Below are 13,789 nucleotides of genomic sequence, written 5' to 3'. Positions count from 1 at the left end.
AGCCTCTAAGTGCCACCCACAAGTGATCAATCACTTTTTCTCTCTCTTGGCCTTCCAGAAGCTTTAAACACCCCAGAACTCCCCAGCATATCATTCACTGGCAAAGGACTGAGGCCTGGGTTTTAGCTTCAGCTGCCAGCAGTGAGCTGTGTGTTTGCAGAACCCCGTGCCCTCTCTGGGCTAGGTCCCCTTGCCTGCTCACGCGAGGTTGCGGGAACTGAGAGCAGAGGTCCCTTTCAGTTAAGGCCGACCATGGTCTCCCGCCGGGCGGCAGCAGGTCTGCAGCCTCAGGGCTCGGCATCGGATGCCAGGCGCTGGCTAGACGCTGCTCGGGCGGTCACACCCCTCCTGCGCGCCCAGCAGACATCCCGTGCCCGGCGCGCCCGTAGGGAGGTGCCTCTCGGGCGTCCCCCGGCCGGGACGCCACTGCCGGGGCCCGGCGCGCCTTCGCTCGCAGCCTGCCCGCGGCCCTTTATACCCAGCCGGACCGGCGCTCACTAATGTTTAACTTGGGGTTCAAACTTGGGAGCGCCGAGTGACTGCGCGCCCGGAGCTGCGGAGCCGCACGCGCGTCCGGGAGGCTCGCCTGACTTCTGCCTGCGCTCCCGCTCCGAAAGCTTAGCTCTGAGGAGACGCTGACCATGAAGGTGAGTGAGTAGCTGGCCTCCCCCCACCCACCCGTCCCAACAGCCCCAGGGGCGAGTTGTAGGTGCCTTTTCACCAAACTCTCCCCAGATTGCCCCCAAAGCTTCCGGGTCGAAAGCAGGGGCTCTCATTAGGCGGAAGCTTCAGGGCCACGCTCTGACAGGTGAAGGGACGCCCCAGGGCTCTCGCCTGGCTCTCGGGCCCGCGGGCTTTCTGCTAGAACCCAGGCACCGAGCCTTGGAGAACCTGGAGGGCCACCCGCAAATCGCACGCCTGAACCCTCACTTGGCTTCTGAGTTGTAGGCCTAGAGAAGCAAACAATTAAAGTGTCCAGAGGCCAAAAGTTCAAGGGAGACAGCTCTTGGAAGCTCCGACTCGCGCGCTCCAAACCCTCCCATCCCGCGGTGCCTCTCTCCCAGTGCGCGCCCGTCGGCAAACCCCGCTGCCTCGGGTGCAGCCCAGGCCCCGACCCTCTTACCCAGACCGGGGCCAAGCGGCTGGCTCTAACTGGACGTGATCTGCCCGGCTTGCAGACACCGTGGAAGGTGCTCCTGGGACTGCTGGGGATCGCTGCGCTCGTCACCGTCATCACCGTGCCTCTGGTTCTGCTGAACAAAGGCAGTAAGTTTAAAACATTTGAAAAAGATAAGACAGTTGGAGACCGGGATCAGGTTCTATTTTACCACACCAAGGAGACCTAGGGATTTTGCTGGGGACTGGGTGGGATCGGTGTGCCAGGTCGTCGCTGAGGCTTTGCTGGCGTGGTCGCCGCTAGATTCGCTTCGTTGGTCTCCAGTGTTTAGGCTACGAGAGCCTTGCACCTGCCACGTCTTGTGTATGGCAAATACATACTTCCTGAAAATAAAGAGAAGTTTTAAGATTTCTTTATGTTAAATTTGAATTTAGTACCTTTTGAATGTAAATTAAAAAAAAAAACAAAAACAACTTTCGTGGTTGTGATTTTCAAAGGAAAAAAGGCAGTGTTCAAAAATCCCAAACAGCAGTAAGGATGTCATAAGGGGAGGGAAAAAAATAAGAAAGCAAGTCCCCAAATAGTTTTGAGAAAAGATAGTGCTTGGGGAGCCCAGGGGGTTTTCCTTCAGGGATGATGGAAATCCATCAGTTGGAGAGTTGGGATGCCGGAAAATAACTATTTGACCACTTATAGAAGTAAGTATTTCAGAGTTAAATCATAAAGCTGGTATCCATGGTAATATTCAGAGGAGGTGGGATCAATGATGTTTGGTGGATTCTTTCATTTAAATCCACCTTGGTTCCTTTTAGCTTGCCTCACTGTTCCAGTTTAGTCCTAGCTCTTAATATAAAACATTCATATAATGAAATACACACCATTGGATGCAAACAAGTGAGAATAACTAGTTTGGGTCTCCACTGGCCCTACTTTCCTTTTAAATAGTAACTTTCATGTAAGTATTCACATTCTAGTCAACCAACTGAGGTGTGTTCTCTGATGGTCTAGTCAACCAGGAAATGTGTAGATAGTGCTTATATACTGAGGGGTCTTATCTAGATTTCAGGTGACCATTCAGAATTAGTTTGTAGAACCATCAAAAATCATGTTTGGCCGGCAATTTCAGGGCCAGGGCAAAGGTGCCAGAGGTTAAATAACTGAGTGTGTTGACCTATTGATAATGATTTTCAGTTACTTAAGACAGCCATGGTTCCCGCCAGTTTAGACTATTAAATGGCAGGCATCTGTCCACTCTTTTGACTCTTTGTTGTGAATTGTTAAAATATAACTGCTTTCATAAAGTGGTACTTTGTATATTTAAACAACCACACACACAAAGCCTTCCTGTGGGAAAAGGACGGGTCACCCATACAATCAGTAAATATTCACATGACCTACATTATGTTCCAGGAACTGTGCTAGTTGCTGCAAATCCAAAGATTAAATTTTATAAATAAAGAGAGCCCCGACCTCAGGAAGTTTATAATCTAGTGGGAAACAGATACGCAAACAAATCAAAGTAACCTGGATAATCCATTCATCTCTAATATATTGCTGAGGCATCCTTGGAAGAAAGGGTAAAAGTGTAATTATCAGAACTTCCCTTCGGAAAGTTGAAAGGAACACTAAACTTGGATAAATAAGCCACTGAAGATGGCAATGTAATTGGTTAGGGGCCTGGGTCATCTATCTGCCTTCCATGGGGTTTGGTTAAGTTAACTACAGGGATTTAGTTTGGCTGGGTGGGGCATACAGACTTGGGAGGGGTTATCTTACCATTTCCCTTAAACCATACTTAGCCTCTTCTCCAAATGAAATTTGAACAAAGATTTCAAAGACATTCTCTTGACAGGGACTTCCAGAGAGGTTCACATGTCTAGGTCTAACTATTATTATGATTCAGTGAGAAAATTTAGGGAGGCTTAAGCAAACTTTCTCAGGGGTTAAAAGGATCACTTCTGGGAAAGTGTGGGAAGACTTCTCACAAGAGATTTTTTGTGTGTGTGGGGAGGCCTGAAAAGTTAGTATCAGTTCCTAGAGATAAGTTTTTCCAGAAAACGTGAATGAATTGTGAGTCATCATAGAGACACAAGATCACATCCTCTATCTGGGAACATAAGAGGACTCCTAGCAAGAGAGAAGTGTGGGCAGCAGGGCTTTAACCTGTAGATGATGGAGAACTCTAGCATGCCTGAACTGTGGGGCATGACAGTGGGAAGGTGGGCTGACACGGGGCAAGGCTGGAGAGGAAGCAAGGGAAGTATCCCAGGAGACTGATGGCACAGAGCAGCATTTGGAAGCTATAGACTTCCGTAATTGGAAACATAGGGAGTAAGGGGGTAGGGTGGCTAAGAAGGCCTCTTGGAATACTGGGTGGAGATGTGGTTTCACTGTGTGCTTTATTTACACTTACACAATAAGTTACTTCTCTTCTTGCATTTCTTAATAGGAATGTATGTATATTTGAGGAGAAAAGGGAAATTATCTTGCTTCAACTCCAGTCTTATCATAAGGAACAAAGATAAAAAGCTCAGGAATGCAGTATTTTTGCTAAATCAGCAATACCATTCCTGGGCTGTGCCACCATGAGGGACAGTCTTTTTACAAAGGATCCAGAGCCATCACCCAAGAAGTGTCCTTCATATTGTCGATCTAGGTTTTCAAGTCAATCAAAACCAGAAAGGAAGAGAGGAAGGGAGGTGGGAGAGAGGAAATACAAATGGAAAGGAAAGGAAAGGGGGGGAGGGAAGAAGAGAAAGAAGGAAGGAGGAAAGGAAGAAAGATTTTGATAGAACAACAAAACAAAGTCTTAGATTGTGTGGAAAGCGAAGAAATAAAGAGCTAAGGAAAAAAGAGGAAGAAATGAGCAAACCCAGGTTCATCCCCTGAGAGGTTGGTTTAAAGGTTAAGTGTTTCCGTATGAAAAGCTGACTTTAGCAGGACTCTGGACACACCCGGAGTAGAGAGAGGGAGACCGAGACAGAGAGAGATGGAGGTGTAAGCTTAATACTGTTAATGAATTGTTTTAGAATAAAAACTCCTCGAGGTCAGGAATTATGCATTTCACAAAGCAAAATTAAAAGTTCATCTCCTTCTGTATATATGATAAAGGATCGTATTTTGTTTTAAATCCCTCAAGTATCCTAGTAGAGAAGGATATTGCATATTTGGACATTCAGTTTCTCAGAGAATCAGCAATAAAATGTATAAAAATAATTTACTCACATTGGAATTGTAGAAATCTTCTTGGCCTAGAGGCAATAAAACCTTCTCAGTCAGCATTTGTGATCCCTTTAATTCCCTCTTTACATCATATTATAGGCTGAGTTTTTTGTTTGTTTGTTTGTTTTTTGTGGTTCGTGGGCCTCTCACCGCTGTGGCCTCTCCCGTTGCAGAGCACAGGCTCCGGACGCGCAGGCTCAGCGGCCATGGCTCACGGGCCCAGCCGCTCCGCGGCATGTGGGATCTTCCCAGACCGGGGCACGAACCCGTGTCCCCTGTATCGGCAGGCAGACTCTCAACCACTGCGCCACCAGGGAAGCCCTAGGCTGAGTTTTTAAAATAACTGTCAAATAGTTTCATTATTGAGTTTTGTCATTTGTCAAGAGAGTTTTCTTATTGGGTTTTGTTATGGGACAGAGACATATCTGTTCTTCTTGTGTTCTTTCCACTGCTGTAGCAGTAAATTTCCTCAATACCTTCTTTCAGCACATAGGAAATTTGACTGCTTAGCCATCCACCAGTAATAAAAGAAAACCCAAATGTGAAGGAGACAGGAATAATCAGAGAAAGAAAAGATAACATCTATGAAGTTTGCCTGAGGAAGTCCAGGATCTATTCCAGGTTTAAAAGCACAGAAATGAGCCTGAATGAAAGCTTTGTATATTTCAGAGGCCAGGTTCTAAACAGAGAGCCCTGTAAAAGCTCGAGTTGACTCCAGCTCACTCAGTTATCAAGCTTTGCCGAGTGCTCCTGAGGTCAGTGGGTTGGTCTTTTTCAGGCCAGCTATTTTGGCTTTTGGTGCCCCAGCTATAGCATATCCTTAAATTTCTCTATCTTAGGCATCTTGCCTCTCATCTTAAAAGCGATCAGAGAGAAAAAGGGAAGACTCTTTGCCCAACTGATGCTTAGAGAAAAATGACATCAAGAGACTGGCTAGAGCTGGATCAGTGTACTTGAAATTTTAAGACTTAACAAAGTGCTGAGCCTAAGGAATGTAACTGTAAGTACCTGCAGGACCCCCTTCCTTGAGGAAGAGAAGGCACAAAGATGTAATAATAACCAACACGGATTCACTCTGTGCCAGGTATTGGGCTGAGGGCTTTCAATACACTTCTCCTTTGATCCTTATAGCAACCCTTTGAGAGAGGTTATTGTCTCCACTTTTACAGAAGATTTACAGAAACCTTGAGAGGGTGCTTTAGTTATTTATTACTGCATAATGAATTGTTCTCAGACTTAAAACAACAAATATGTGTTATCTCACAGTCTCTATGGGTCAGGAATCTGTCAGAGGCTTAGCTGGCTGTTTCTGGCTGAAGGTCCCTCATGCTGCTTCAGTCAAGATATCATCTGAAGGCTTGACTAGGGCTGGGGGATCTCCTTCCAAGCTCTCTCACGTGGCTGTTAGCCAGAGGCCTCAGTCCCCCGTAAAGGATGGGTTTTTCCAAAGGGTGCCAGGGCAGCTGTCTTCCCTTAGAATGAAGGATATAAGACAGCAACTGAGTAGGGAGCCTCAGAGCTTTTTTGACCTAGCCTCAGAGGTGATGTGCTATCACTTCTGCCGTATTCTATTGGTCACACAAAGCAACCCTGATACAAAGTGAGAGGGCGTTACACAAGGGCATGAATATTGGGGTGGAGATCATTGGGGCCATCTTGGAGGCTGGCTACCAAAGTTAAGGAACTTGCTCAAAGTTTCACAGAGTTGGCGTTTCACGCTAAGGCACCGTGCCTCTAGAGCTGGTACTTTGTGATCAGGTATAAAGTTAATGTGGCCATATTAGCATAAATGTTACAACTTCCTATTTATATGCCTATATTTAATTTCATGACTGCTAATCCCTGGGTGCCACTGTTCTGGGGAAAAGTGCCTGCTGCTGCCTCTATTCCTACACAGAGCTGTAGAGGAGCAACAACTTCCAGCCCAGGACTGACATCCCACTCTTTTGACTGGTCTTATTAAGTGTTTTCAGTGGCAGTAGCAGATGCAGATTGAGTACTTGCACTGGATTACACTTGTTTTGTTTCCAGTGTATACTGTGTTATTTCATCTGATCCTCACAAAACAATCCACGTCAGAGGAGGTATTAATTTCCTGACTTGTTACCCTTAAGAAACTGAGGTATAAAAGTTTAGTGCTTTGTGAGGAAGTACTAGAACTTGGGAATTCAAATCTTGTAACTTCTAGCCTTCCCTGAGTCTGCTGGTTTCCATGAATAACTGTTTTAGAGAAATGTTTTGGTGGAAACTTTTGTAACTTAAAGATTAATCAGGCTTCCCTGGTGGCGCAGTGGTTGAGAATCTGCCTGCTAATGCAGGGAACACGGGTTTGAGCCCTGGTCTGGAAGGATCCCACATGCCGCGGAGCCACTAGGCCTGTGAGCCACAACTACTGAGCCTGCGTGTCTGGAGCCTGTGCTCCTCAACAAGAGAGGCCGCGATAGTGAGGGGCCCGCGCACCGCGATGAAGAGTGGCCCCCGCTTGCCACAACTAGAGAAAGCCCTCTCGCAGAAACGAAGACCCAACACAGCAAAAATAAATAAATTAATTAATAAACTCCTACCCCCAACATCTTATAAAAAAAAAAGGAACCTATTAAAAAAAAGATTAATCACTGCTTTATGGCTTGATGCTAACCCTTGCATTATTGTAAATCAATTATCTTGTAAATATTTTCACCTTTAGTCTTCACAGGTCCATTATGACTTCCCCAAAAGGGCGTGTCTCTCAGAGAGCAAACTGAAACCACAAAATTAGCACTTCTGTGTTAGCTGTTTTAGTTTTGCAGTTTTGTATGGTACTTCAAAATTATAACTTCCTAGGAGATTTCTTCAAACTTAATGATAAACCATTTGCTTTCGTTAACTGTCCACATTAATGAGCACATTTCTTCATTATTTGGTCCACTGGGGAAGCAAGTAGACCCATGAGCTTAGGTCACGTGTTTCAGCATCTAAGGCCCAGGAAGCCAAGGTAATTTAAGGCAGAGCCAAAGCCAGCAGGGACTTTGTTCCCAGCAACCTGAGGGCCAAGGTGGCTTAGGATGTGCAACAGAGAAAGAAGGGCAAGGGGGGTGAATATTAAGTGGGTAACACCACCCACCCCTTCCCTGACTTAACTGTGGGTCCCGCCAAACTGGCTGGGTGGCCCCTGCATCCTTAACACCGTCTCTGTGGGGCTGGGACCCCATCTTCTTATTTTCCTCAGTTGTTTTAAAGCCAGACCTGCTCAGGTCCATGAATATCATGGATGGCTCCCATTTCCCTATTATTTTCCTTTATTCTTTTATTCCAGGCAGGAAACTCTTGTTGTATGAGATTTAAAGCCTTTGAAGGGCTAAGGCCAGAGGCGATATTTGTGAACTCTCCTGTGTGTACTGAATGCTTACTGTGTGGCAGCTGTTGTTGCAGGTACAAGGGATGAGGCTCTAAACAGTAGAGGCAAAGAGCCTGCTCCCATGGGTCTTTACAGTCATGGGGCGGGCAGATAGTAGGCAAGCTGAGTACTGTCTGAGTACTTTCAGACAGTGATACAGGCTAGGACAAAAATAAAGTGTGGTCAAGAGGATGGAGGGACACAAGAAGGAGTTTCTCTGTTTCAAGCATGAGTGTGGCATGATCTTGTTTCTCTTTCTAAAATGCCTCTGACTCTGGTATAGATAATGGTGGAGGGTGGGAAGTGGATTATCCAGGTGAGAGATGATGCCAGCTTGGACAGGGTGTTAGCACGGGAAGGAGCAGAGATAAGGATGACTCCTTGAACAGTCGGCTGGCTAGCCCAAGTGGAGACCTTTTTCTTGCCCTCATGGCTCTATCCTTCCCAGAAGAGCTAATCTGCAGTGGTCCCTCCAGTTCCCTCATCGTACTGGATACACTTCCTCTTTCCAAGGCAGGCCTCGGGGAGGACCTTCTACATCATGCACCCAGCATGTCAGCAGAAGGTAATTCTCTAATTCAGCAAATATTTATTGAACATTTTCTACGTTAAGCACTTTGTTGGTCCCTGGAAATATAAAAATAATACACATGGCCCTTGTCCTCAAATAATTCTTAATCTTAAAGGAAACATAAACATGAACTATAATAAAAAGAGCTAAGTGTCCTTCTAGTAAATGATCAAAGTGCTGTGGAAGCTCTAAAGAGAACATGATAAATGCTGCCCAGGGAAGTTCATATATGGAAACCAACCAAGCTTAAAGGGTTAATAATTAATGGGCCTGAATACAACCTTTCCGATCTCGGAGCCATCAGACTGGCTCCCAGGCATGCAGTTCACCTACATGTTTAGCCCTCAACAGTTTACAGCCCCGACCCCCGATTCTGTATGCAGTTTACGTCAGAGAGAATACTTTTGGCTGCACGTAACAGAATACCTGGCCCAAAGTTGTTTAAACTATAGACTCTTATTGTTAACATCCGTAATTGGAAGTGCAGAGGTAGGGCAGTTCTAGAGTTTGTTAACGCAGTGATCCCACAGCTTCCTCCAGCGCCCAGAGTCTCTGCGTCTTTCAGCTCTGCTGGTCTCACACTGTTACTTTCGTTCTCAAGCTTGTCCTCAGGTCGAGCATGGCTGCTGCTGCAATGCAGTCATTTGTCACACAGCCATTTCACAAGGCGGGGAGGATGCTGTTCCTCATTCATAGTCTGTTCTATCAGGGAGGAAAACTACTTCCACAAGTTCCCTGGCCCAAGGCAGACTTTCCCTCGTGTCTCCTTGGCCAGATTTGGGTCATTTGTCTATTCTAAACCCATCTCTGGCAAGGGGAAAGGATTACCAAGCTTGGACTAGATTAACCAAGACTCACCTTTCTGGGACCAGGAGGGAGCTCCTTCCTCAGCCCTTGGAAGGGGAAAGGGAATTACCTAAGTTGAACTGGAGATTCTAAAAGGAAGAAATGGGAGGTCTATGCAAGTGTATCAGATATTTTATGATTGCTCATTTTTCATTACATTGGAAAAATTTAATTTACTAGCAAAAGAAAATAGATGTCAAGCCAGCTCTGATCTCCAAAGAATCCAATCATATAACTCTCTCTCTCTCTTCTCACTTTCCTTCCTAACCAAATGAGTTTATTGTAAAGCAGGGTGTTTTGACGCTGCCTTTTTGATCCTGAAGGCATTTTGAGCCCAGCACTTGCTTTCTGTTGTTATCCAAAATGATTGAGAATAGGGAAGAATTGAGTTTGCAACATTTAAGATACAAATCTGAGAAAATGGAGGGGGTCAGAAACATCTGAGGGAAACTACTCTCAATTTTCTCATATAAACTGTTGTATTTTATCCAATTCATAATGGGAAAATGTGGCAGAAACAGTTAACATAAAACAAAACAGTCAACGTAAAGAAGTTTAAAAATACATGGTAAAAGTTAGACCTGTAAAAATTGACCCAGGAAAGTAGCATTTGAAATAATCTACCTGGTAATCATTTCATTAAGATGAAATGGTTTGACTGGACTGAAAAGAAAATCCTGAACTCCAAAAAAATCAAGCAGCCCCTTCGTACTAGCTGGTGATCCCCACGCCCCGACCCCTACCCCGTGCTCCCCCGCTGCTCCCTCGCGTACTCATGTGTCTCCTCTCCCCAGGCCTCCAGCACCTCCCCACGGTCATTCTCAGCTTACAGCCAACCTTGCTTTCTATTTTAAGGAGAAAACTAAGGCTATTAGGAGAGAAGGTCCTCAATTCCCACCAGCCCCCTCTCAGCACCTGCCCAAGGCCAAACCCTTCTTTGTACACTGACCTCATCCTCTTTCACTTACTAAGAGATGTGGCTGCAGCTATTTCCTCTGCCCACTGCACTGTCATTTCCCCCTCTCTATATAAATAAGCTGTAAATCTCTCACATCCTGAAAGAAAGGGAGGGAGGGAAGGAGAGAGGGAGGGAAGGAGGGAGAGAGGAAGATCCTCTCTGTACCCCACATCCCTGCCCACCTCCCAGTCCCTTGCCCTGCTCCCTTTACCAAAAAACTCCTGGAAGAGTTTTCTATTTTCTTTGTCTGCTGTTCCTCTCCCGCTCCCTCTTAAACTCACTGGCATGAGGTTTATCCTCACCCGTCACTAAAATGTTTGGCTCTGCTCGCGTCAAAGTCCCTAACCTCTGTGTTGCTGAGTCCAGGGCTCAGTTCTCCCTCTGAGTCTCCCATTCCCTGTCAGTTGATCATGCTTCTTCTCCCCTCCTCTGGGTTTCCACTCTCTCCTAGATTTTTCCTTCTGCACCTCCACATGCTCCCTCCCATTCTCTGTAGGGGCTCCTCCTCCTGTCTGACTTCTATTTTTAACATCTTTATTGGAGTATAGTTGCTTTACAATGGTGTGTTAGTTTCTGCTTTATAACAAAGTGAATCAGCTATACATATACATATATCCCCATATCTCCTCCCTCTTGCATCTCCCTCCCACCCCTCTAGGGGGTCACAAAGCACTGAGCTGATCTCCCTGTGCTATGCAGTTGCTTCCCACTAGCTATCTATTTCACATTTGGTAGTGTATATATGTCCATGCCACTCTCTCACTTCGTCCCAGCTTACCCTTCCCCCTCCCCGTGTCATGTCTGACTTCTGACCTTGGACTTCAAGGCTTCATCCTAGAACCTCTTCCTTCTTTCCCCCAGGTGATCTCATCTACTCCCATGGCCTTAAACACCATCTATAACCTGACAACAACACCCAAATTTATATCTCCAGACCAGACCTCTTTCCTGAACTCTACATGCATACGTGCAACTATTAAGTGGACATCTCCATTTTGATGCTATTAGCATCTCAAAGTAACATCTCCCAAAACTTTTTAATCCCCTCAAACTTATTCCTCCCTTAATACATCTGGTCTCAGCAAATAGCAATTCATTTGTTTTTCAGTTACTGAGGCCAAAATTCATGCAGTTCTCAACTCCTCTCCCTTGTTCACACTCAACATCCAATCGGTCAGCAAATCCTATCACTTCTACCTTCATGTTCTTTCAGAATTTGGTCGTATCTCAGCACCTCCACTACTACCACCCTAGTCCAAGCCGCCATCACCTTTCACCTGCAATATTGCAAAAATCTCCCTATTTCTCTTCTTACTCCCTGCAGTGTATTCTCAATACAGCTGGCAAGATAACTGTGATAGACAGAATTCTAAACTGATTCCCCAGATTTCCTCCCTGCCCCGTGTGCTAATCTCTACCTAATCTCTGAGATTGTGGATATAATGGATTTTATCCTGGTGGTTAGGTGACGTTATATGATGGCATAATCAGCTTTAAGAAAGGAAGATGACCTGGGTGAGCCTGATCTAATCACATGAGCCCTTAAAAAGCAGAGTTTCTCTAGCACTTAACCGTGACACTTAACCTCCTAACAAAAGGCATTATTTATTTACTGTTTGCTCCTATGTCTCCCCCCCATTAGAATGTAAGCTTCATGAGGGCAAGAATTTTTTATGTTTTGTTCACTCATATCTCTAGTGCTCAGAACATTGAAGAACAGAGTGGGTGCTTTCCTAGAGCTGTCGTAACAAATACCATACACTGAGTGGCTTAAAACAACAAAAATTTATTCTTCCACAGTTATGAAGCCCAGAAGTCCAAAATCAAGGTGTTGTCAGGGCCACGCTCCCACTGAAGGCTCCAGGGAAGAATGCTTCTTCGCTTCCTCCAGCTTCTGGTGGTTACTGGCAACCACCTTGACTTGTAGCTTTATGACTCCAATTTCTCCTTTCACTGTCACATAGCCTTCTTCCCCTTCTGTCTCCACATGGTCCTCTTCATTTTCCAAGTCAGCAAAAGCATATCTTTGCATGACCTTCTTATAAGGACACTCCCTAATCCCGTACGACCTCATCTTAACTAATTACATCTACAAAACCCCTATTTCCAAATAAGGTCACTTTCTGAGGTTCCCAGTGGACATGAATTTTGGGGGGTGGGGAAACTATTCAACCCAGTACAGCTTGACAAACATTTGGTGAATTAAAGAAATTATCTTAGAGCTCATGTAAAAACATATTTTTGATGAACATTTTTTAATGTTATGTTAATTCTGATTAAAATTCTTATATTCCTAACTATGGGGTCAAGTCATCCACTACTAGATCACGCATACCTATTCGTAGAGTATAGTGCCAGCAGCTGTTTGATAAAATAAATTCATCCTTTCAGCTTACTTACAGACCAGTGGAGACATGACTGTTCAGATTAAATATTTACCTAATGATAGAAGATTACTTGATTAATTGGCAAACTATATGGTATAGAAAATAAGCATTGAAGAAGATGTTGTTGTAGCAAAGTGTAGTGTATGGAGTGAGGGGTAGTTCCAGAGGCATGAGGAGGGACCATGAAAAACTGAAGGCCACAGATGCCAATTGTTTATTTGAGAAGTAGGCTGATAAATACAAGAAGAGAAATGGGAAGATGGCTGCCGGAGCCCACAGGGTCAGTAAGTATTTATTTGATATGGGTACACCCTGTGCATGCTTATGGACGAAATGAAGATACTGAGAAGAGATGGAGATGGAGGGAGAAGAGATGAAACAGAGCCCCTAAGAAATCAAGAGGACCAGGATCTGAGGCCCAGGGCAGGTCCACTTCTGCCTCCGAGTGCTGAGGGAAGGGTTAAAGAGTGGAGGAAGGGACAGACAGAAGTGGAAAGCAGAGTAACAAACAAGCCCCTGTGGTGGCTCTAAAGGAGGAATCGCTGAATCTTTTCATCGGACAAGTTCCCACTCTTTTGAAAATGTGTACTGCAGGGCCTGAGTTATTCAAGATTTTATGTTTAAGATCTAGGAAACATGAAAAAAAAAAAAGGTGTGGGGGGAGAAAAGAAACCTATTATAAAGCTTGCATGGCTACTTTTTATGTGTAGGGAAAAGATGATGAGAGTTACCAGTTGTACCATGGAAGAGAGGAGGAGGGGAGTACAACCTTCTTTCTCAGAAAGTGTCACAGAGTTGCCATCCTTAATAACACTCCAGAGAGAAAGTTCTAGGGTTTTCAGAAAGAATTGATGCCCCTCTGACTTCGGAACACTAGAACAAATTATGTTCTAATGTAACCTACCAACTGTCCCAGGTCCAAATGATACTACCAAGCTGCCTGTTTAGATTATTTGCCAAGATTGAATCCAGACACTTCCAGAAAGTCTAATCCATCTATGCTAACTCACAAAAACTGCCAACAAGCATTTACCATGTACCTCACTCTGCTGCATACTTAGGTTGTTCAGAGCAGTGGTTATAACCACAGGCTTCAGAACCCTATGGCCTAGGGCTTACTAGTCATGAGACTTGAGTCTGGTTACTATCTGCATCTCAGTTTCCTTACCTGTAAAATTGGGATGAAAATAAGTTAATAAGTGTACAATGCCTAGAATAGCCCAGCACATTGGAAGGTCTCTATACGTATCTGTCATGACTACTTTTTATATATTTTTAATTAAAAAACATTTTGTTAACAGTCCCAGAGACA

At 44.9% G+C, this 13,789-nt stretch overlaps 1 protein-coding gene across 4 annotated transcripts in view; it reads left to right on the top strand.

The window, feature by feature from the left end:
• The first annotated feature begins 370 nt into the window (after nt 1-370).
• DPP4 (dipeptidyl peptidase 4) overlaps nt 371-13,789 on the top strand; it is a 77,455-nt gene continuing 64,036 nt past the window's right edge. For 2 of the 4 annotated variants that reach the window (XM_033412540.2, XM_004283621.4), the window contains exons 1-2: nt 371-647; nt 1,179-1,266. In XM_033412540.2, the coding sequence (XP_033268431.1) occupies nt 642-647; nt 1,179-1,266 (94 nt within the window). In that variant the 5' untranslated portion in view covers nt 371-641. The remainder of the gene's footprint in view (nt 648-1,178; nt 1,267-13,789) is intronic. The other 2 variants (XM_012538174.3, XM_033412541.2) reach the window with 2 other exon arrangements.

Source organism: Orcinus orca, chromosome 7 (assembly GCF_937001465.1).
Source record: "Orcinus orca chromosome 7, mOrcOrc1.1, whole genome shotgun sequence".
NCBI lineage: Eukaryota > Metazoa > Chordata > Mammalia > Artiodactyla > Delphinidae > Orcinus > Orcinus orca.
The sequence above is the reverse complement of the archived record's forward strand: the minus strand, read 5'-3'. Positions and strand labels throughout refer to the sequence as shown.